The 25,493-nt window shown below is 37.3% G+C and overlaps 1 protein-coding gene across 11 annotated transcripts in view; it reads right to left on the bottom strand.

The window, feature by feature from the left end:
• The window catches only part of CCNA1 (cyclin A1), a 47,431-nt gene extending 22,724 nt beyond the window's left edge, over positions 1–24,707 (bottom strand). For 2 of the 11 annotated variants that reach the window (XR_468195.3, XM_007495340.3), the window contains exons 1-5: positions 24,432–24,706; positions 23,459–23,579; positions 22,798–22,983; positions 498–750; positions 188–312 (exon numbers count right to left, since the gene is read on the bottom strand). Coding sequence is in view for 10 of the 11 variants with exons in the window: in XM_007495340.3 (XP_007495402.1) it covers positions 188–312; positions 498–750; positions 22,798–22,983; positions 23,459–23,579; positions 24,432–24,439 (693 nt within the window). In the remaining variant the exon portion in view is untranslated. Of the gene's footprint in view, positions 1–187; positions 313–497; positions 751–9,434; positions 9,522–22,797; positions 23,235–23,453; positions 23,580–23,764; positions 24,109–24,431 lie in introns of those variants that run through there. The other 9 variants (XM_056794778.1, XM_056794773.1, XM_007495344.3 and 6 more) reach the window with 9 other exon arrangements.
• Between the last annotated feature and the right edge of the window lie 786 nt (positions 24,708–25,493).

Below are 25,493 nucleotides of genomic sequence, written 5' to 3'. Positions count from 1 at the left end.
CAGGTCCAAGTCAAGAACCCCTCCTCATCCCATCCACCGTTTTCATGGATACCATCATTCTGTAACTTACTAATGCAACCAAAGACTAATTGCTAGCAAACTATTGGTAGCCATAACCAACTACTAACAATTATTTCAACATCAAGGATCTGGGGTTGCTGAGAAAAAGAAAAGAAGTGCAACTCACTTCAGCTTCTCTAAGGTATTGATGAATTTCTTCAGCATATTCAGTCACATTTATTACATCTGTACCAATATCTAAATGATCCTCAAACTGTGATTGCAGAGATGTATCCACCAACATAGGAGAAACTGCACGGGTTCAAAATTCAGTCAGATAAGTCATTAAGAAAATGGTAGTCTCTACCAATCCTCCCCAGTTAGATGTCATAAGAGAGCCATTTCTTCTTCATACTTGACATAACTAGATTGAGAACTTAAAATGTCAAAAACATCATTAAAACAGGGCACCACGAACTAGAGATAAGGCAAGTTACCTGTGCTAAAATCCAACAGGAAGTGAAGGTCCGATTTCAGGGTGCTGGTGTCCACTTCATATACATCTTCATATGCAATCTCTTCTCTAACAGTGCAGCTACAACTACATCTCTCCCCATGCTCTGGTTCATCTACATAAATATCAAAGCCTTGTTTGGCTGGCACATGGACCATACAGTTAGAAATTAGTTTCTTTCCAGCAGGAGGGAAGACATTTTCTGATCCAGAGAAGCACCTGATGGTTGTGATTCCCTAAGACAAAACAAAAGAGTTACCTTCTTTTAAGGTAAGAAATAAACCAGTGAAAGCTACCTTGGTAGGGGATATCATAAAGATGGTACTTCTGTGTTTTGCCTTTAAATTAAATGAGGGGATTGTTGTTCAGGTAAGACTGCCTCAAAAACTAAAATAAAATGAATAAAGAAGGCCAGAGTCAGTGAGATAACTATTTCTGGAAAGTTTCATTCAGAGAATGAAGCCTTCTTTGCTTCTTAAATATTACAAAAGCTAAGTGATACCTAGGGATCTGGGTGTACAGAAGTTCACACTATGTTCCCTGCTCCTAAAGTCAGGAAAATTGAGGCTTAGAAAGAGATAATAAAAGAAAAGGAGAAAAAAATCACTAGGTCTCTTCCCTACCTTGTTCTACACCCTTCTCTAAGTGACTCAGCAGTAAAGTACTTCATAGGGTCAAACAAACCCCTTTCATTGGAGGGGGGGAAGACAACACAGGACAGATTTCCAGGAGACTCTGCAAATTAATAGATAACAAACAGCTTTCCTCAAGGATGATTGAAACAATTCCATGCATCATTTTCCTCACGGACACCATCCTCAATGTGTTTGTTGTTTTTTAACCTTAAGTGGGTGATCATTAAAATAAACTAAACAGAATCCAATGAAGAAAGCAAAATATTATCTTTTACCTGTCCCTAAGCTTTCCATTTTTCAAATGGGAAAATACAGAAGTGGATACTAAACAGTCACCACTGGGTATAGGTACATTCTGGCCAATTCCATCATTACCACAGCTTACCAATCAGTATTATCAATATTCTGTTTCACTGCATTGCAAGAAATCAGTTGTCAGAAGAGTTTTTGAATTGTCATTTTGCTACATAGCAATCTCTGATATAAGTGGAATTATTGAATATTCAAGCCTCAGTAAACATGAGCTTTGGCCCATTTTTTTAATCCATCTAAGCATCATTGGTGGAAGAATGTCAAGGAGAAATAAAATTATATCGATAATACACTATAGTGAAGAGAACAGAGATCTTGAATTCAAAATGTCCCAGTTTGTATGTGGCCTCTAACACCAGCTCTATAGGAAGGGGCATGTCAGTCCCAATAGAATATAAGCTTCTTGAGAGCAAGATCTGTTTCATTTTGGCTTTGTACTCCAACCAAAGGACCTTGAACATAGTAATAAATGCTCTTAAAATGTTGAAAATTTTAGCACTTAAAAATTTAAGCAGCTACTCTTTAGCCTTCCTTTATTCAAAGGATTGTAAAAGACTTTAAGGAAAAATCACTGAACACTTCCATTGTAGTCCGAACAGGACACTAACAAAGAACACAAAATAAATTCTGACCAGAGAGCAGTGATGCCAAACCTATGGCACCCCTCTGCCCAGCAGTGCAATGGGAGCTCACAGGGGGTAAAATGAGTGGCTCACAGGCAGTAGAGATGGAGGGGAATAGAGTGCTTGGACGACTCCCCTCCTCCGGTTTGCCTGCACTGAGTACATCTCCCATATGTCTCACCCCTTTGTCCAGCAGTCCAATGTGAAAGCTTTCTTTCTCCCCTGTATGAGATTAGGGGAGGGCATGGCACTTGGTCTCTTCGGGGGGGGGGGGGGTAGAGAGGGCCTGGGGGGTCCAGCACTCCATCTCTAAAAGGTTTGCCATCACTGCTATAGAGTATAAAGAATATTTGCCCACACACACAGGACAGTTACTTTACATTGATTCCAAGGGGTGATGAAGCTATACATCTTAATCTACAACCAGTTTCATTGCTTAATAATGTTTACCAAACAGGCAAGGGTTTAAATTGGAAAAAGGTAAGAAAAGGGGAAAAACTACCTACTTTTATCTCTAAAAACCAGATACAATAAAGAGTAGCAGCTTACCACATGGGAAGAATAGCAAAAGAGAGGAAATTTAAATCATTCATAGTTGATATCATCTAAGAAGAGAACTAAAAGTTTCATACAAATGCTTGAAATATGAATGATAAGCAAGGAAAACCAAAAATTCTAACAAAGAGAAGACAAATTCTAGTTCACAGGTTTCACCAAGACCTGGTAGAATTCGACTCATGCATGGAAAGAGAATGAAAGGTAAAAGGTGTACTATATTAAGACAATGAATCATTTCATAGATTATAAGAACTAAGGAAAGAAAGGCACTGGGAAGAATTTTTAAGTGAGGATGAATGGGGCAGGAACAGAATTCTAAGATGAGAGTACACAAATGGATACACAATGGTTCCTATGAAAATGATCTGGGGGCTTGGTGCATTGTAATATCAATGAGTCAATAGTGACAGCTGAGATGATAATATGATAGCTGAGAAAATAAAGCAACCTTAGGGTACAGTGAGAAGGATAATGTCCAGGATGAAGAAGGAACTATTCCTTTTATATTCTGCCCTCAGACCACATCTGCACTACTGGGTTCAGTTATTAGCATCATATTTTAGGTCACTGATAAGCTAGAGCGCAAACCAAGATGATGATGTGAACTAAAAAGCTTAGCATTTGTGTTATATAAGGTTTAGTCATAGGAACATGTTGTTCAATCAACAGTCCTTTATTAAGTGCCTATTATATATCAGGCACTCTGCAGGGCACTGAGTAAACAGAAGTAGACCAACTTCTCATCTAAAGGAGCTTGCCTTCTAATGGGAAACAACACGCACATTTATAGAAATCTACAAATACAAAGTAATGAGTTGGGTGAAGAGATAGGAAAGGTAGAGCTTAGAAGGTAGAAGTCGTACTGTAGAAGATAGCACTTGAGCTGAGTCTTGGGGAGAAAACCAAGAGGAATCCCAAAAGGTAAAAGGGAGGAGGGAAACTATTCTAGGCATGGAGACAAGGCAAATACAAAACTTAGCTACTCAATGTCTTATGTGACATTCAGTGAGGAACAGCAAAAAGGCCAGTTTAGCTGGAGTAGAAGAGAGTATTATGTAATGACAAGTGGAAAGGTAGGATAAAGCTAGTTTGTGCAGAGCTTCAAATGTCACAGAGAAGTTTGTATTTGATCCTAGAAGTAACTAGGAACCTTTGGAGTTTACTAAATACAGGGGTTTTACATGGTCACTCCTTTAGGAAAGTCACTAGGCAAAGGATTCAGGGGGACATGATAACCTGCCTCCATGTTTATAGAGGAGAGGCAGAATATAAATATCTTGGCATTCTAATTTGTTTAAACTTTGAAAAGACCAACTAGATAGAAACTTTAGTGGTGATGTAAAAAAGGGAAGCAGTCAAAACTAGCATTTATATAGTGCTTAGGGTTTGAAAAGTATTTTACAAATATTTTTTTTTAATTTTATTTTACAAAATCTCATTTGGGCCTCACAACAACCCTAAGAATTAAGCATCTCAGGCTACATTTTAACTTGTCTTCCTTACTCCAGGTCCAGCTCTCCATCTATCATATAGCAGCATTAGGCTTGATGTAAGAAAACTATAAGCTCAACAAGACTACCTACTTTCCAAAGACAAGCTTGGCAAAAGGCAAATAGACACCTAACTAGCAGACAGGATATGGCAACATATGACTAAGTATAAGCTTTTAGACTGGCCATCAATATTAATTTGGCTGTTAAAACATTCAACGTGAGATCTTCTAAGAGCTGAGCTATATTAATCTTGATGTCTATATAAAAATCCCTGAAGACACAATAGGGATGTAGCAGCTAAATGGAAAGACAGCTCAAAGGTTCCCCTTAAAAAGAAATGAAGTATTGGTAGAGTTGGGTTTATGGTTATCTAAAGACTTGAAACATAGCTTCATGTGATATTTGGCCTTCTCTTATTGTTGTACTTGTAATAACTATTTGCGAAAAGAAAACCATAAAAATTGCAATATCTATAGTATTTAATAAAACAGAGCAGTAGAAAAAATCTATACCAAGAACTCATTTAAACTCTCCAAATTAAGATATACTTTGATACTCAGTGACTTCAATGCAAAAAGGAGGCAGAGGTAAGAACAAAAAAACCTGTTGGAAAAGATATTTCAGAGTGTGGAATGAAAGAGGCCAAGAATTAAAAACTACATGAATCCTCATCTCCACATCACAAACATTTTCAGAGAAAGAATTGGAAGATGCTAGACAAGGGAATCATTACATAAAAATGAAACCTACTGAATTTTAAATAGGAAGCAATTCATTACTTACATGATTAGTAGTTAAAGGAATAAAAATGAGGGAAAATATAGTAGAAAATAAAAACCACCCAAACTTGACCTATTTAAATGAATTACTGAAGAAAAAATTAAAACAAATAGAGAAAAAGATGCTGATGTCTATATTTCCACTTCACATATAAGTTTAACTTCTGCAAATGACTACAATAATAGTCAAAAATCCATCCTGTCCAGCAAACACAATCTATTTCCAAGAAGACATCATATCCAATGACAAAACTAGTTTAGAATAAAAAGCTTGTTTATAAAATCTTACTGACAAGATTAGTGTAATTCTACAAGCAGTATTGTCTCATAAGAAAAAGCAGCCAGGGCGGGGGAAGTTTAAGTACAGTTTAATGAGAAATTCAACCAAAAACAAAATCATGCTACCCCAAGAGATGCTAAAAATGAAACCATAAAGGAAAGAAATAAAAATTAGTAAAAAATTCTATGAATTTATTTTTTAAAAATTCTTTCCACAACCAATGACAGTGAAGCCTGTACATTTGGATACTAACAACATAATCCTCGAGGTACCTTAGAAGAACAGCAAAGAGCACTGAAAACAATAAAGATCAGAAAAACAGATGGATTAGACTAAGTAGATTAGAGAGTAGAGATCTATTTTGGAGATGATAATGTTTTAAGATTGTTAAGAAATCAATTCAAGATATCTCAAGGAAAAGATTCTAGAAATGTGAGGGAAAAAAGTACCTATTTTTACCAAGAATCATCTACATATGCATGAAAGCCATCCTTGAAAGGCATTAGGAACAGGCTAGATTTCACAAGAGTTATTCAACATTAATCCACATTTTCACTATCACATAACTGATTGGAAGACATACCATGAAGCCCCATAAATGTCTTAACTATCAAAAAGACTTTCTTCCAACAAGGTTTCTGCATGCAAGCAAAAACAAAAACAAAAACAAAAAACAAAAACCATGCAATATTCCTTGAAAGGTATAATAGTAATTTTGTTTAAAATGAGGCATAAAACATAGAAGCCATCAATGCAAGAGAGTTTGAGGAATTCCTTAGAGTTGTTGAAATTCTCCAAATGTTCCTCTACAGATGACATTTTATTGTTTGTGTAAAAACCTACAACACTACAGAATCTGGTGGATGAGATTTGCAACCACTTGGGTGTTTGATCTATCCATATAAGAAAAATGAAATGGATGAAGAATGTTTCATCTTCCATTTGGATAGATGCCCATCATCTCTAACACTCATCCAAAATTAATTATATCTTGGTTTGATAGTTAAATGCAAAATGAGTTTGGCCCAGAATAAACAGAAAGGATAAGGGACAATGGATTAATTTTGGGAACTAACAAACTTTTAAAAATCATTCCCATACTTCTTCCTGAAAAAGGACCCATCTTTTTTAATAACAATATTCTCCTATAAACACAACTACAAAACACTTTCCACACAATTAAAACTAGATCTAAACAATTGGAAAAACATTAATGGGTAGGATGAAATAACATAATAAAAATGACAATCCTCCCAAATTAATATACTTATATTCAGTGCCATACTCATCACACTACCAAGAAACTTTTTTACTGAATTAGAAAAAAACCATAACAAAGTTCATTTGGAAGAACAAAAGATCAATAATATCAAGGGAAATAATAAAATAAAATGTAAAGGAAAGTGGCTTAGTACCAGATATCTCAAACTATACTAAACTATAAACAGCAGTCATCAAAACAATATGGTACTGGCTAAGAGACAGAAGGGAGGATCAGCGGAATAAGCTTGGGGTAAGTGACCTCAGCAAGACAGTCTATGATAAACCCAAAGATTTGGGTTTATCCACTATTTGAAAAAAAACTGGGGAAAATTGGAAAACAATATGTGAGAGATTCGGTTTAGATCAACATCTCACTTCCTACACCAAGATAAATTCAGAATGGGTGAATGACTTGAATATAAAGAAGGAAACTATAAGTAAATTAGATGAACATAGAATAGTTTACCTGTCAGATCTATGGGAAAGGAAAGAATTTAAGACCAAGCAAGAGATACAGAATATTACAAAATATAAAATGACTAATTTTTATTACATTAAATTAAACAGTTTTTGTACAAAGCCAATGCAACCAAAATTAGAAGGGAAGCAACAAACTGGGAAAAAATCTTTATAATAAAAAACCTCTGACAAAGGTCTAATTTCTCAAAATTCATAAGGAGCTAAATCAATTGTACAAAAAATCAAGCCATTCCCCAACTGATAAATAGGCAAGGGACATGAATAGGCAATTTTCAGATAAAGAAATCAAAACTATCAATAAGCACATGAAAAAATGTTCTAAATCTCTCATAATTAGAGAAATGCAAATCAAAACAACTCTGAGGTACCACCTCACACCTAGCATATTGGCTAATATGACAGCAAAGGAAAGTAATGAAAATTGGAGGGCATGTGGCAAAATTGGGACATTGATGCATTGCTGGAAGAGTTGTGAATTGATCCAACCATTCTGGAAGGCAATTGGGAACTATGCCCAAAGGACTTTAAAAGACTGCCTGCCCTTTAATTCAGACATACCTCTGCTGGGGAAAAAATTGGAAAATGAAGGGATGCCCTTTGATTGGGGAATGGCTCAACAAATTGTGGTATCTGTTGGTAATGGAATACTACTGTGTTAAAAGGAATAATGAACTAGAAGAATTCCATGTGAACTGGAAAGACCTCCAGGAACTTATGCAGAGTGAAAGGAGCAAAATCAGGAGAACATTATACATGGATGGATACACATGGATGGCACAATCGAATTAAGGGATTTCTCTACTAGCAGCAATGCAATGATCCAGAACAATTAGGAGGGACTTATGAGAAAGAATACTATCCACATCCAGAGAAAGAACTGTGGAAGTAGAAACATGGAAGAAAAACAACTGCTTGATCACATGGTTTGATGGGAATATGATTGGGGTTGTAGATGCTAAACAATCACCCTAGTGCAAATATTAATAATATGTAAATAGATCTAGATCAATGACACATGTAAAACCCAGAGGAATTGCTCATTGGCTATGGGAAGTGGGTGGGAGGAGAGGAAGGAAAGAATGTGAATCATGTAACCATGGAAAAATATTCTAAATTAATTAAAAAAGTTTAATTTAGAGTAGAGCTGAAATAAAATAAAATAAATTATAAAAGTTAAAAAGAAAACTAAAAAAACAATATTCTGTTGTTAATGTATATTCTTGTGTATCATTGGTCACTACCAAGGTCTCTAATGAATGGAAAGACTAAAGATTATTCAAAAGGCTATAAGAAAACACACAATAAGTGAGAATAGGATGCTACATAAGGGAATCTTGGTGTGCAAGAGAATAAATACTAAGAATACCATTAAAGAAATTAATAAACAAAAAATTAAGATAGGATCGTAACATGGTAATAGTGAATGAGAAAATAGATGGCTCATCTGCTCCACTAGTATTCCATGATATTGAATGAAATCCCTCCTAGGCTCTCAGTACTTTGGGTTACCCCTTATGACACATTTATAAAAGGGCATAAATATGAGTATGACCCTCAGTGGTGTCATGGTTATGTTTGGGACAGGCACATTTGGGTGGCCATCTGCAATGATGATATTAATTAACCCACAATGATATTAATGACCAGCAGAGAGCAAAAGAGGAAAAAAACCTAAACAATTTAAAGCTGCATAAGAAGTAGAATGCACTGCAACTCAGGAACTTGTGTATTGTCCTTCCCTAGCTAGATGAACACTTCAGGTATGTTGTAGTTCACATTACATCTCAAGGATGTGATGTGATCTCAGGTCAAGAGGTCCTAACACAATTCAACTCCCAGAAAACTCACTGAGAGGGAATATATTTGAAAGTGAAAGTGAAATGGATAAAGGCATCCATAAAACTTAATAGAGGAGGTGCCCCAGAAGTAGAAAACATGTATCCTAAAATCCTATTAAGGAAAACAATTTGATTTCTAACAAAATTCTAGGACATGTGATTAGAGAAGCATTGCAGGAAGTAGAGGTTCTGGGTTCAATTATCCCTTCTGATACTGCCTGTTAACTATGACTATGAACAAGTCATTCAACCTCCATGTGCATCAGAAAATTCCCTAGAACTTATCTAAGGCATAGACAAAGTTTCCCACGCTGAAAAAATTACACAAGTTTAGTATATTTGGGTAAAGAATGGTTTGTGAGAATTTATAAAGGAAGTGGGGATCAAGGAGTGCTTCAAACAGGTCATGCCAGATTAACCACATTTCCCTTTTTGACCACGTTAGTACTAAATGTATAGATAAGGAGAATGATGCAATATATATTTCAGCAAAATGCCTAAAACAGTCTTTTGTGCTATCTTTTCAGAAAAGAAGGAAAAATGTGGCCTAAATAACTTGAAAATGGTTGACTACACAAATACAAAGAACAATTTCTGCCCTTGGTCCTATTCAATATTCTAATCAGTCATTTGGACAAAGGCACAAATGATATGCTTACCAAATTTGAAGATGACATGAGACGGGAGAACCGCTAACACTTTGGATAACAGATGGTCAGAAACCAAAAGGATCTCTACAGCCAAATCTATTAGGAGGAGATTTAACAGGGATAAAATCAAGTCCTACACTTAGGTGCAAAATACAAACTTCACAAGTATAAGATGGGGAGAGGTGTGGCTAAATTAAAGCTTACATGAACATGGTCTTTGGGTGCTCAATTGTAACACAGATGACATGACAGTCACAAAAGCTAACGTAATCTTAAGATGTGTTAAGGGAAAGTGTATCCAGATGAAGGAAAGTGATAGCTCCATTGTAATCTGTAAGGGTCAGACCACATTTAGAATTTTTCCAGTTATATTCATCACATTCTAAGGACACAGACAAGATGGAGGACATCCAAGATAGAGGGCAACAGGATGCTGAGAAGACCCAAGATCATGCCATGTGGATCAGTCCAAAGAAACTAGGTGGAGGTGCTTTACCTCAAGAAGAGAGATTAGTTAAAAGCTGCAGAGAAGAGCATTTGATGTAACCAAAAGCTTCTTGGTAATTAAAGTAATTTAAAATTGGAACAGGCTGACTTGTGAAACTGTAGCATCCTAAGCATTTGTTTAAATGAGGAATAAATAGTTCCTAATAGCTTTTCCACCTCTTAAGCATCTATAGCAACAACATAAGGGTTTAAGTGTTGCAGATTTAATGTCAAGCAAATACTTATACATCTTAGCAACCTTTGAAAGAAAAATTAAATGTTTTACTCATTTAGATCCAAAAAGGAAGTTGCTACTTACACATAATAGGTAGGGGATGACAGCAAAAATACTGTCCAACTCTCATATCAAGACAAATAATAGTCTGATGCTCTATCTTCAGTTTAGACAGCAAACATTTAAGTGCACAGTAGCATTTGGGGACACAAAGAAAAAGAATACCTGCCCTCAAAAAATTTGCAATTTAATGGGAATTGGGGGAAAGGAAGGTGAAGTAAGATTCTGTTTAGAATCATATGTATTTATATATCACACACATTGTCCCCCCAAAACAGTGCAGTTTTAGCTTTAATAACTTTATCAGTAAATTGCTAAAATTTTACCAAAATATTTGAAAAGTTAATTAACATTTTAAAAATTTGTATAAGTCTTATTAAAACTTAACATCACCATCTTGTATTATATTAAGTACTCTAGATGATTTTCAAACTTTAAAAAAATCTTCATCAGTTCTGATGAATAAATCCAAAGAACAGTTTCTGTCCTTGGCCTTATTCAACATTCTAATCAGTAATTCGGATGAAGGCACAAATGGTATGCTTACCAAATTTGAAGATGACATGAGACAGGAGAAATGATAACACTTGAGAATCTGATGTATATATGGCCATTCTGACCTGACCCCATGAGAATATAGTGGAGATAAATGGAGATCATGTAACTAAGATGGAAAGCAAGAGGATCTTTTCTATTGATCCATTATTTTGAGAAGGTATCATCTGGAAAGTGTCATATACATTCACATGCAGAGCCACATCTTGTTATAAATTAAATTTTTTAAAAACCCTTACTCTTCCTCCTAGAACCAATATCAACTATTGATTCCAAGGCAAAGGAGCTTTGAGGGCTAGTCAATGGGGGTTAAGTGATTTGTCCAGAGTCACAGAGCTAGGAAGTGTGTCTGAGGACAGATTTGAACCCAGGATCTCCCTTCTCTAGGCCTAGCTCTCAATCCACAGAGTCACTTAAAGTTGAAATTTTTAATTTTTTCAAAACTCACAAAACAAAATGAGCATAAGTTAAATTTAATTAATTAAATATTTATTACTAATTTTATTCCATTTCATCTTGAGAGGGACAAAATGAATTGTTTTCATATCAATGGATTTCAAAGGAGATATTAATGAAATGCTGCTAGTCCAGGGGTAATGGCTAGTTTTAACCTTGCCCAAAATATTTAATTGCTTTGACTGAGAGAATTTTGATTTCAGAATTCAACAAATGTAATAATTAATCAAAAAGAGTTTAAAATTTAAAACAATATTGGAAATCCAGAAACAAAAGAAAGGGAGCAAAGTAATGAGTTTGTAAGTTGTAAGTTGATTTGTAATTTGTAAGTTGATAGGCTGAAGTTATTAAAGCTTAAAATTGCAAACTTTTGGGACACAGTATATGCATACTTATATTTGTGCATATATACAAATACATACTATAAAACAGAATATGATGAGGGCATAAAGATCCAAAAAACTGTACAAAAGGTGGGCTGGGAAATTTCATGGAAGACTTCTCAAAGGAAGCAGCACCTTATAGAAAGAAAAAAAAAAAAAGAACCAACAATCATATAGTGAGAACCTGCAGACTTTGATCTAGGCCTAAGAGATGGACTGGATGAGCATATGGATGTGAACTAGTTGTTCAGTGAGGCTGGCATAAAGATGTGCAGGTGAATAATGGGAGTGATGAAGCAGAAAGGGACTCTGGAAGGTAGGTAGATCAGAGACAGGTTAGAATGTTTGCACAGACAGCAGGAACTAAAGATTTTTGAGGAAAGTTACCTTTTTTAAACCAGAGGATTAATTTGTAAGTGGAATGAGAGACTGTATAAAGGTTAAAAGACTAGAAGTCGAAATATTCCCAGGTATAGTCATTTAGAAAGTGATTACAGTTGTTCAAGGGAAAGGTAATGAGGCTCTGAATATGAATGGTGATAGTGTGAATAAAGAGGAGGGAACCAATGATGAATCTTGTACTTAACTACAGCCCTACAGCTGTAACATAACTTTAAACTACTATAGTGAAACCTATCTTTTCTCCTTTGTTCACTGGGGGGGGGGGGGGAAGAGGTAGAATTGTCTAAATTACCTCAGGAAAGAATTATAAAACATACTTAGTAAACACAATAGGAGTTACCCCATTAGGATACTCTAAGGAGACACATTAAGGAGGACAAAATGCTTTGTGGTCTGATGGTCAAAAGATGGGTAATTTTACAAATTTGATCTCAAATTATTCCAAAGGAAATTCTATTTAATGTTCCATTAAACATTTGGTGGCTTGTGATTACATGATGTATTTAGTGTTCGAGGATACTTCAAATTTTAGAATTTGGAGCTGACCTTTTTCCTTTTCAGTTGGCAAAAGTCTGTGATTTATGCATCTAGTTTAAAAGATTTCCTTTAGGTAATATGGGAAAATAAGTCATGTGGTAAATAGATGTGGTACCAAAATAACAATCTGACAGTGGCTGGGTCATTCATAAAGCAAGATTAATGTCTCCATTATTCAAGTACTCTACTAGGGCTAATTCTGTCATATTATTGTGCATTTGGGAAGAGGGATAAATGTAAATTCATAGGGATTATATATTCAGTACTTGCACTGACTTTAATTTGGGACCTGAAACATACAGCTAGATAAACCTTAAGTCTTTTAAGATCACTTCAATTGACCTCAAGACAACTTAGGATATTTAAGAGCAAAAATAAAAATCAAATCGATATGCGTAGGCTGTTGGGTGTTCAGACTATTCTTCTACAAAGAATCAAAACACTGTGCAGGCAGAACACTAGCCAGTTACCAGAAAGAGGATGTTTTGTACAAACACTGCATTGCATGCCTGAAGACCTCAGTTCTAGCTTCTAACTAGCTCCTGACCTTAGACAAGATGTTTAGCTTGCAACTTAATTTCTTTATCTGTTAACTGAAGATAACTACAGGCTTACCATATTTCTGTATAATCCATATTTTATATGTTGGAACTTTCATGACTGTTTTATATTATAATAAAAGGTAATAAAGGAACAAGAGACAATTGTTTATTAGGAGGCTACTATGAAATATTATGTCATTTAATACAACAACTCTGGAAAATAGGTACTATTTTACAGGTGAGGAAACCAAGGCAGGCAAGGGTTAAGTGCTCAGAGTCACAAAGAAACAGTCTTTTGGTTTTGAATAAACAGTCTTTGATTCATACTCATGGGAATGAATCTTAAGTTTCAAGTAATGGTAAGCTTAAAGCTTTTTCCCAACTATTTCCCTAATTCTTAATATAACATTTTAGCATATTAAGAACCATGGATGATACTATCATTTGGTTATCAAACCTTTAGGCAGTTTATGACAAGATATAATAAACAAATATCTATATACTACTAAGATTGGTGATTGTAAGTACATAAAAAGGTACTTGATCCTTCAAGAAGAGCTCAGAGGAAGATTACTTCTGGATGGAGAAGGGGAAAGTTATAGAAATGACATTTTCCTCAGCCCTAAAGCAAGGATTCTTAACCTGGGGTCTGTGAACAAATTTCAGGAAATCCGTGACTTAGAATGGGGGAAAATCTTTATTTTCACTAATTTCTAACTGAAATTTATAATTTCCTTCAACTATTTAATAATGTTCACCTGAGAAGAATTTCATAGGCTTTATAAGACTGACAAAGGGGTCCCTGTTATATAAAAATAGTTCAGAGCTTTGGCCTTAAAGGATGGGTATGACTCCAGGAAGCAGACGATAGCAGTCTTATCATAAGGAATAGTGTAAGCAAAGTTAATGAAGTAGAAGAAGTTCATGATATATCTGGGGAAGAGGGCAGTCTAACTTCATATAAATTGGGGTATTTGAAAGGTTATAATGTTAGAAGGCTGGGAAGGTTGGTAAGGGCCAGACTGTAGAGAGTCTTAAATTCTAGGCTGCCAAGTAAGGGAGACAAGTAAGGGAGACATTATTTGGGAGACAAGTGAGGAACTGCTGAAATTTTCCCTAGTGAGAGAACAATGATAAAGTCAGAACTAGAAGATATTACACTGACGACAGAGTCTGTGATAGATTAGAGGGAGAAAGAAGAGAAAGATTAGAGATCAGGCTGTTGCTATTTTCTAGACAAGAGGAAATAAAAGCTAGAAAGATGGCGATTCAGCAAAAATGGAAAGTAACAAATACTGCACAGGAAACAAAAAACAAAAATCAATAAAACTAATTAGATTCAGGAGATCAGGGATTAAAAGAATCAAGATGCTAAATTTTAAGCACAGATGGTTGATTGTTTATTCCATTAAAGGAAAATAGTTGGTTTGCTTAGGATTGACTTGGGAGTTGGTAAAAGTATTCTTTTTAGCCAGTTTCAGTTTGTGTTTTGAGGATATCCAGATAGAGATAGAAAACCAAAGTAGGCAACTGAAGAGTTAAGAGCTCAATGCTTTCTTTGCATAGTAAATGTTTAATAAATGCTGAACTGAATTTTTACTAGAGTTCAGGAAAGGGGCTTAAACTATGAATCGAGTAGATTAAATTACACAGGACTAAAAATGGGTAAAGCTACATCTAAGAAGCTGAAACAAGAGACAGTTGGGAAAAATGGGAAAGGGCAATTATAGAAGAAAGGAGAGTGTCACATCATAGAAACACAAATGACAAGGGTTTCCAGAAGAAAGATGTTTTCATATTAAATGCTGTGGCCCTCCAAGAAAGCTGTAACAGTGAGAACAATATCTGGGAACTCAGATTGCTGATTTAAGGGGTAAATATGTGGTAAGTGGAAATACTAGTCATACGTATTTCTAGAAATGTTGGAGCAAATAAAGACAAGGAAATTTGAAGCTAGAGTAGGATGGAGGGAAGGATAGAAGAGGAAGACATTTAATCTCTTGGCCTCAGTTTCCTCATCTGTAAAAATAAAGGAGCTAGATTAGGTGCCTCCTAAGGTCTCTTTCCAGTTCTGTGACCTTATTAACTCATGGAAGATAAAGAGTTTGGTGAGGTAAAGGATTAGTATACAACATTAAAGGGTATAAATCAAACACTCAATTAACACTTAGGCTTAGTACTTAGTAAGAAGGGGGCACTCGTGAAATAGGAAAGGAGGGAATGTGGAGTTTCCTCAATACTCAGGACTTCTCAGCCTTCCCAGATTGCTTGGAATTGTAAATTCTCTATTCCTCCTCTGACTTCTGAGGACCATTCTCTTTTGTCCTTTCTATTCTGTAGCAATAAATTATTTGTAGGTTCATTTCTCTCTTCCTCTCATCATCTAAGCTTCTTGATGAGAGTGTCTTTTTTTTTCTGTGCCCAGTAAGTAAAACATCAAATAACTGCTGGTAGAATGAGTTAATAGCTATCCAGTAATCCAATAATAAAAGTTGACTTTCTTCAACAAGAAGGATGTAGGTATCTTTTTTCAATTGTGAAATGAAGGAGTCTGAGGTTGACCCAAACCAAGCATGAAGAAGGTGGCCCCACAAGCTAGTGCCTCAGAGTATATAAAAGTTGGTTCTTCAAGGAACTACTTTGCCAAACAGTCTCAATTGCCACTGAAGATGAACACAAGTATCTTCCCCCCCATCTCATCCCCATTATTCACCAGCAGAAAATGTTATGATTCAGTGGAGGCAAAATAGGGAATTTACATTTCTGACCCAAACCTTCCTAAGGCTACCTCTACCTACCAGTTCCAACCTTTTGACTTCTTCAGCTTCTCAAAATTTCCCAAAGTTTCCAGAGAACAAATGGTAGGATAAGACTGCTAGATAAGTAAAGTGAACCACACAATATGAGAGGGAGGGGAGGAGAGAGCATACTTATGGGTTGCCAGACCCTCTCACATTGGGGAAAAAATTTTCTCAGAAGGTTCTATTCAGGGAGAAGGATTACAAGGGTTACATTAAGGAAGGCAAAACAGGAGAGGAGTCCGGGCTATATTTTCTTGTGAATGCCTCTCTGCCTCCTTCATCCTTAGGATATTTACTTTTCTGGAAGCTTTGCCCTTTTCCCTCACTACTTAAAATGGAAGGGAAGAAAAGAGGAAGAGAAGATGTTCTTATATTGAGTCAAGAGATGAGAAGTCTTTTAGAATCCAAATTTTAATAACCTTGACTAAAAGATTGTGGGCTCCCTAAGGGCAAGGACTATCTTTTGCCTCTTTTTGTAGACCCAGTGTGTATCTCAAGGCCTAGAGCATAAGCACTAAATGTTTATTAAGTGACTGTCCTGGGAGTCAGCAAAATTAGATTCTGGTCCCTGCTCTGACAGTAATTGTGTCTATTTCCACCTCTGTAATGATCTATTGGCTGTTTAGGTGATAGTCTGAATCTATAATTTGGGGATCTATTTCAACTCAACGTCAATTACAAAAAAGTTTAGAGAACCCTCTTCTATGACCTTAGGGCAAATCATTTTCCTTACCCTTACCCCTTACATAAAACCTGGACTTCACTGGACTAGGCAATCTTTATTGTCTTTCCATCTCTAACATACTTTGAAGGTTTTGTAGAATTGACTTCAAGCTCTTTTTCACCCCACACCCCCACTGATACCTTTAGCAAATTAGGCTCCTAGGATGTTAAGTATCAAGAATAATTGTTCTTGATAACTGGGTGGCAAGGTCAATCTAAACAGGATGCTACCAAAGGGTTCTCTTCCTTAGGGTTTGGGGCACGTACAATAAAGGATTAGGAAATGCTAGTAAGATTAGAGGGAAAAAGTGAAAAGGCACAGAGAAAGCAGATAGTGAGGATGACCTAGTCAGAAACTGGCAAAAGGAGCTAAAGTTCATGATCTTTGTAAAGAATATGCTTACCAAGCCCCTCCAGACTCTTAATCAGGGGACATTCTCTCTAATTGCTGGGGATATTTATAAGTATGTATGGTTAAGTGCTGACAATGTACCAATCACTAGACAAACAAAAACAAAAGATAATTATTTCCTTGTCTTCAAGAACTTTATGTTCTATTGAAGGAAATGACACATATATGGAAACAGTGGCCAGGGAAGACTATTTTGATATAGGAAACAGGAAGTCCAGTGGTAAAAGAAGGCAGTAGATGGGAGACTGGCATATCCTTTTCAATAATCTATCCTGTCCATAACATAGGTTTATAGCCCCCAAATTTATGAATGCTTTGAGAGTTTTCTCCTTTCTTATTCTAAAGAAGCAACCCAACATTACTTATTAGAAAACTACACAATTATAGTCCTTAATCTTCTCTGAACTCTGACTACTTGGCAACTAGGTAGTACAGAGGGAAACTAGGTAGTACAGGCTTGGAAACAGGAGTGCCCAAGTTCAAATCCAGTCTTAGCCACTAGTTGTATTACACTGAGGAAGACAAGTCTCTTGTTTGCCCCAGTTTTCTCATCTATAAAGTGGGGATTATAACATCTACCTCCCAGAATTATTGTGAGATTTAAATGAGATATCTGTAAAGTTCTTAGATAGCACATGGTAGGCACTACATAAAAGCTAGTCATCATTATTATTATTATTATCATCATCTTAGCTTCTATCTCCAAAGTTGAAGAGTATAAATCCACTTACATGTTGTTGTGGTCTTTAGCAGTTTGAATAATTGGACTCAAATGTTTATTAAAACTCTATAGCCCAAACACTATATTGGGCACTAATGAGACAAAGACACAATACCTGAATTTAGTCTCCAATCTTCAGCAATTGGACCACAACCAGCCACTAAAATTACTTTCTTCAACATTATTAGTGGTCTCTATGGATAGGTAGAACCAATATAATTAAAAAGACAACTGTATCTAAATTCATCTAACTTATTCAATGCCATCCCCAAAAATGTATTTTATTAAGTTAGAAAAAATAATAAAATTCATTTGGATGAATAAAAGATCAAGAATATCAAAGAAATTAATGAAAAAACTAAAGGATGGAGATCTAGCAGTACCATATATAAATTATATTACAAAGCAATAATTATCAAAACTATCTGCTACTCAGATTGGCCAATATGATAGTAAAGAAAAATAATAAATATTGGAGGGTATGTGACAAAATTGGGATACTGGTGGAGTTGTGACTTGATCCAGCCATTCTAGAAGATAATTTGGAATTATGCCCAACTGGCTTTAAAAGAATGCATACCTTTTGATCCAGCAAGACCACTAGTAGGTCTGTATCCCAGGGAGAATTTTTTTTTTTAACGGGAAAAGACATTTTGTACAAAAATATTTATAGCTGCATTTTTTTGTGGTGACAAAGAATTAGAAACTAAAGGGATGTTCCTCAATTGGGAAATAGCTGAACAAATTGCAGTATATGATGGTGATATAATAATATAATACTATTGTGCTATAAGGAATGCTGAATTGATGGATTTCTATAAGAACTTAAAAGACCTACATGAACTGATGCAGAGTGAAATAAGCAAAATCAGGAGAACATTATACACAGTAATTAAAATATTGTGGGACTATCAAATGTGATAGACTTTGCTACTAACAGCAATACAATGATCCAGGACAATTCTGAGGGACTTATGAAAAAGAATGCTATCCACTTCCAGAGAAATAACTGTTGGGAGTAGAAATGCAGAAGAAAGCAAATGATCTATCACTTGTTTGTTTGGGTATATGATTTTGGGGTTGGGTTTTATAAGATTATTCTTACAAAAATGAATAACATGTTTTGAGTAATAATACATGCATAACCCAGGGAAATTGCTTGTCAGCTTCAAGATGGGGGAGGAAAGAGGGGAGGGAGACAACATGAATTATTTAACTTTGAAAAACTAATGTGTAAATTTGTTATTGGAATAAAATAAAATTTTAAAAACTATCTTCTACTGGCTAAAAAATAAAAAGTATAACAGAGCAGGTATACAACAAATAGCAATATAAGATTATAGTAACCTAGTATTTGATAAAACCATAAATCCAGAACTTGGAGATAACAAATCACTGTTTGGAAAAAATTACTGAGATAACTGTAAACTAGTTTGGCAGAAACTAGGTATAAACTCATATCTTACACCATTCACTAAGATCAAAATGGATACATGATCTAGACATAAAAAGGATATATCATAAGTAAATTAGAAGAATAGAGAACATATTACCAATCAGGTTTATGGAGAGGAGAGGAATTTATGAGTCAACAAGAGATGGAGAGCATTTTGAAATGTAAAATGGATAATTCTGAATACATTAAATTGAAAATTTTTTGTATAAATAAGATAAATGTTGCCAAGATTAGAAGGAAAAAAGGGAATTGGGAATAAAATTTTATAGACATCCCATTAGATAGAGGTCTCATATCTAAAATATATAGTGATTTCAAATGCTAAATCCAATTACCTTTTCTAAATTCCAATTCTACTTGACCTCCCTACAGGTTTTTTAAAATGGCAGTTCCCATTCGCACTTCCCCATTTCTGTCTTCTATCTAATTATTCCTTCTCACTCTCTCTTTTGCTTATTAATGCCCACTAAGTTTGAGTGAGTCCTAAAGTTCTGTCCTTGTATACATTTTCTTCTCTCTATATATTCCCTTTATTGGTGATCTCATCAGCTCCCAAGGTCTTCAGTCATCATCTCTATGGTACATGACCTTGGGCAAGTCACTTTATCCTGTCTGCCTATCCCTTTCTACACCTCTGCTTTGGAACCAATACTTGGTATCAATTCTAAGTTAGAAGGTAGGGATTATTTTTTTAAAATATCACCTCTATACAAATGATTCCCAAATTCAATCACCAAATATTTATTAAGGACCTATTATGTGCCAGTCAGTATTGACATGAGTACAAAGATTAAAACAATACCTACTCACAATAAGTTTACATTATAATGATAGTAGTACCCATAAACATATCTACATATATCTATTTATATATATATATACACACATACATATATAGCATAAACATATAGAAATATAGTACAAAGTAATTAAATAGAAGAGAGCTCGGGGAGGATACTAGCAGTTGAGGAGATTAAGGGATAGTCAAAGCTAATCTCTGTCCTGAACTACAGTGACATGTTACTACCAATCACCAGTTAAATATGCCCACCTAAATAGATATATCATGGGCATCTCAAAACCCAACATACCAAACAGAGAAACATTCCACCACCACTAACACCACCTCAAACCCATTTGCCCTCCTATAACTAATCAATTTCTACCTTTCCATTCATTCCAGTTTTACAATCGAAGTCATTTGACTCTTCCTATTTCCTCAACCCCCATATGAAGTCAATTGCCAAATCCTATCCAAATCCAACTTGTGGTATAGCCTACATCAGTCCTGTAGTTCTACCCAATCTGAATTTATATATTTTTTCTTCCAATAACAAAATCCTCCCCTCCACAATTTCTTTTCAATTTCCTCTCTTCACTCCAAACTATCCTAGGTCAGGCCTTCTATTACCTATCACCTTTATTACTATAGTAACTTCCAAAATTTATCTTGCTCCAGCCTTTCCCCTTTCCATCCCCTCTGCCATGGATCACTAAATTAATAATTCCTAAACTATATGCCTAACCCCATCACACAACCCTACTCACAATACAAAATCCTTAATCTGGATCCCAACTGCCATTCCAGTCTTACTTCATAATTATACTCCTTTTACAATAGACTAGTCAAACAGGCCTGCTACCTTTTCTCCTATTCACAGTATTCTACTTCCCACCACCTATAGATAGAGAGAGAGCGATATCTTTCTATATTTTCTTCTCCCAAGTTTGTGAAGCATTCTATCCCTCACCTTCTAGCTTCCTTCAAAATGCAGCTCAGCTCAGAAACCACTTCCTAATGAAGGATTTCCTGATGCACCCTTCCTCCCCTCAACTCAGAAGTTAGCACTACACTCATTCTTGAAACTACTAATTAATTGTGTATACTTAACTACCACCACCAAAACTCAAGCTCTTTGAAGATATATGTCTCCTTTTTCTTTGTATGGTCATTGTCTAGCCCAATACTATGAAAATATTAGGAACTTAAAGCTTGACTGAGATAAAATCACTGAAGAATAAAGTGAAATGTTGGAGAGCCTTAAGTGGGAGGATGAGGAATTTATATGTCAATAGAGGTTTTTGACCAAAAAATTAATAAAATACCTAACAGGATTATATTGAAGATCTATACAAACAGATAGTTCAAGTTCTTATTCCTCCTCCAGGTATCAAGGTGGCCTTCTGACACCCCAATTCCATTCCAACTTGTGGTACAGCCTACATCAGTCCTGTAGTTCTACCCAATCTGAATTTATATATTTTTCTTCCAATAACAAAACAATCCTCCCTTGATCAAGAAGCTGTCACAGGCCAGATTTGACTGGATTCCAAGAAATCTATTTTCCCTTCTCTCAAGAGAGTTGCTGTCCCATTCTATTCATCCCTTCCACATATGAGGTATTAAAGGAGAATTTCCACAGATCAAAGGCAAAATTAAGGACATTCAGAGGGAGGCAAAGCTTGAAGGAGGGGATGGGGTCAAGATAAGTGGTATTCACACAGTAGTATCCAAATAGAATAAAATATGGTAGTATTGAACACAAATCTAAGGGCTTATCTAGCAGTCCCTGTATAATAATAATTCTTAGTCTATAGCAATTAAGTTTATGAAGACCTTTTTTCACAATAGCCCTATGAACACAAAGGACATCACAAAACAGAAGAATAGCAACTCTTTGTTTTGAAATTTTGCAAGTAAACTTTGGACCTTAAAGTTTGAATTAGTTATATACATACTATCTAGAAATAGCTTTTGAAAGCAATTTTAAACAATAACTAGTCTAAGAGGCAGCTAGTTGGCACAGTAGATAGACTGCTCTACCTGGAGTCAGGAAGATGATTGTTCAAATCCAGCTTTAGACACTAACCACGTGACTCTGGACAAATCATTTAACCTCTGCCTCAGTTTCCTGAATTGTAAAAATGGGAATAATAGCACCTACCTCTGGGTTGTTGCATGGATGAAATGAGATAATATATGTAAAGTGCTTAGAAACAGTGCCTAGCATATATAGTATCTGTTATATTAAAGTTATTTCCTTTCATTCCTTTCTTGATGTTACTTCTGCCTGTTATGTTAAGATTTTAATCTGTTACTGTGATCTTATGACTTTTTCTTTTCTTTTGGTCCAGATTTGTGATTTTAACAGTAAGAAACTCCCTGGTAAAGAAACTCCCTCCACCAAATGCATATTTGCAATTAGGCAGTTGCAAAACCAAGGTGACTTAGTCCTTAAGTGTCAGTCTGGAATTGAACCAGTTGACCTGTCTCTATGCTGGTTCTATTTCCACCTCCATTTCTTGCCAATACAGATAACTCCCCTTCTTGAAATGGTCCAGACTTTGTGTTGTGGCTTTCAGGATTCCAAGACCACATTTTCCAGAACTCTAGCAAATGGTATTAAAGGTAATGACAACGAAGAAGCTCTCAGTACACCCAAGAGGGATATTATAAAACAAGTGAAAGACTAAAGCTTAGCAACATTACTAGTAGTACTTTAAAAAAAAAAATAGGCAAGAGAGATTCAGCTGTCTTAGCCAAAATGCTTGGCACACAAGGATGTTCATAAGGATGCATCTCCCAGGACTCTCACAGTTTACCTGGCCACAAGTCCTCCTGTATTGCCCATTTTCAGTTAGCAGCCCTAGCACAGTTCTTTGTGGGGGGTCCGGGATGGGCTGGGCTCTGGCAACCACCTGACAGATCTCCTGGCTTCGGGCTGCGGGGGCCAGGGGAATCCTTCCCTTGGAGATGCTGCGACGCATTGCCTCAGTCTCCCCAGGCCACTGTGAGCAGGGAAAGATAGTTAAGCCAGATATCCACACTCTCTATTCCCTTCCCCCTTGCCTCCCAAATACAAAGGCATAGGTGACCTCAGAGAAAAACGAAGAGACTTTCCTACCTCCAGTAAAGCAAATACTGAAGTAGGGAGAGGGAACTGTTAAGGATCAGCAAAATGTTTTGTTTTTGTTTGTTTTGTTTTGTTTTGTTTTTTAATTAGGCGGACCAGAATGTCTCTTGCAGTCTTCAGTGAGGGCTGGAAGAGAGAGGTTTCGAGAGAGATATGCACAAAGCACACCTTCTTACTAGAAAGAGCCTCTAGCCTAAAAATCGTTTCACAACTCGGGAGTACTAAATATTAATTTTATTTGAACGTCCAACCCTAAAACTTCAAAGTACTCTCTTTTCTGTTTGTCTTTCCCTCCCCAGCCCCGGGAGCCCTCTTCCTCACTCCCGAACACAAGGCAAACAATACATTACAACGTGAAGGTCACGTCCCTTCCTTGGACACCGGATTGGCACTGCTCTGCGGCCCTCCTCCCACCGACCAGACAGGTGATGCCCAAACCAGCTTGGAACCCGCCGCGCTCGCTGGTCCCGCCTGTATATATAGAGCTTCCAATTAACAAGTGCGCTCTGGGATTGGGGCTGGAGGGGCTGCGGGTGGGGCCGGGGGAGTGGGGTGGGGGAGGGGAGGGAAGGGGCGGGGAGTGTTAATAGATTCCAGCCGCGGCGCTCAGCTACAGCTCCTCGCAAAAGCTGTCGGGAGGGCTGAGCACTAATTACTTTCAATCCACCCGCGTCTGTTGAATCGGGCCAATCGAGGGCGCGACCGGCCCTCGAGGTAGCGGCTTCCATGCCAACCGAAGCGGGCGTGCTGGGAGCCAGAGGAGCATCGCCATGGAGACCCCACCGGACACGCTCCCGGCCGACCCAGGGCTACCCTCGGGCGTTCTGGCTCGGGAAGCGGCGCTAACGGGCAGCAGGGGGCGGGCGGCGGCCCGTCCCCCGCGCTGTCCAAGCCCGGTGCCTTCTTGGGGACAGGCGCCCCCCCGGGACAGCCAAGCCGCTAGCTTGGCCCGCCGCCCAGCCGCCGCCTCCTCCTTGTCCGGGGTGGTCGCGCTGAGAAAAAAGAGCGCTCCCGTCACACTCCTGCCCTAGGCTTTCCGGAGCTTTAGAAGGGGCAGCCTCTGTCATGAGCCGGTTCCCAGCAACAGCTGCGAATTCCCTCCTCTAACGTATTTTCCGCAGCCTGCCCCCGAGGCCCGAGAAGACGAGAACTTTGGGTTGGAAGAGCGACGCGAGGCTCCCGAAGCCGTAGGGCCGGGGCCCGCCCTGATGGGGAAGGCCCGAGGCGCACCCGAGCTGCCCAGTCTAGCCAGTTAAACCCAAGCACCTCCCCAGGCCCTCCCCAGTTTTCTCCCCCCACCTTTCCTCCGGGTTACCTACACACCTATTCATCTTCCCAGAGAGCAGCAGTTCGGGCAGACAGCAGTTTAGCCAGGGGCCTCTTGGTCCATGGCAGCCTCGTGCATTCAGAGCGATTTCGGGTCTTGGACACAGCGTCCCGTGCCTAAACGCCCCAGTTCCATGCCAGTGCTGGTCCGCGGGACTTGCGGAGGTCAAAAGTTTGGGGGATGCACGTGGCGCCCGAGGCCTTCCTCCCGGCTCATCCTAGCCCTCACAGCGAAAAGGGGCGCCTAGAACTCGGTGACAGTGACCCCAGGAACAGGAAGGAACGCAGGGGGCGGGGGACAGTAACGAGACCAGGAACTCATAGTGGCCACGGGGGGGTTGGGGGGAAGAGAGGACTAGATTGTGGTTCACATCTGGAAAGCTCGGAGGTTGCGCAGGTTCAGATGAAGTGCTGTCCTCAGACAGACAAGCCTCTCAGGTGAGAAGCAATAGCAACAGTAGCAATATTACTACTAATAATAATAAGAGTAGTGACTAACAATAGCATTTATACTGTTCTACATGTGTTGCTTTATATAATCCTCACAACCTTGAGAGGGAGGTACTATTATAGTTATTGGTTCTATTTAGAGACAATGAAACTGATGCTGAGAAAGTTACTAAGGCTTGGTCAAGGTCACACCAACATTCGTGACACCCGGGGTTTGGTGTCTATCCACCAAGCTACCTAGCTATGCATTTCACCATTAATTTCTGAGAAATAAACTTGAAAAATCTTGAAGACTTTTAGTTCTTACTAGTATCTCCAAAAATAATACTAATAGTACTTGTCCAGATTGATAGGCAAGGTACATGTCTTTCTATGGGGCATGTTTTCTTTTTTTTAAAAAATTCTTATTTAGCTTAGATAATTATTGAATGATTTATCTATTCATCCTAACCTAGCCGTGTGGTCCTGGTTCACTTTAGCAAGATTACCCAATCCACCTTATTTATTTAATTTAGTTAAGATGCTTTAAAAATATTTCTTTGGGAAATCTTTTCTGATGAGCTTCTGATATTTTCATATGAAACAACTCAGTACTAAAATCTTATGCAA

Source organism: Monodelphis domestica, chromosome 4 (assembly GCF_027887165.1).
Source record: "Monodelphis domestica isolate mMonDom1 chromosome 4, mMonDom1.pri, whole genome shotgun sequence".
Classification (NCBI taxonomy): domain Eukaryota; kingdom Metazoa; phylum Chordata; class Mammalia; order Didelphimorphia; family Didelphidae; genus Monodelphis; species Monodelphis domestica.
The sequence above is the reverse complement of the archived record's forward strand: the minus strand, read 5'-3'. Positions and strand labels throughout refer to the sequence as shown.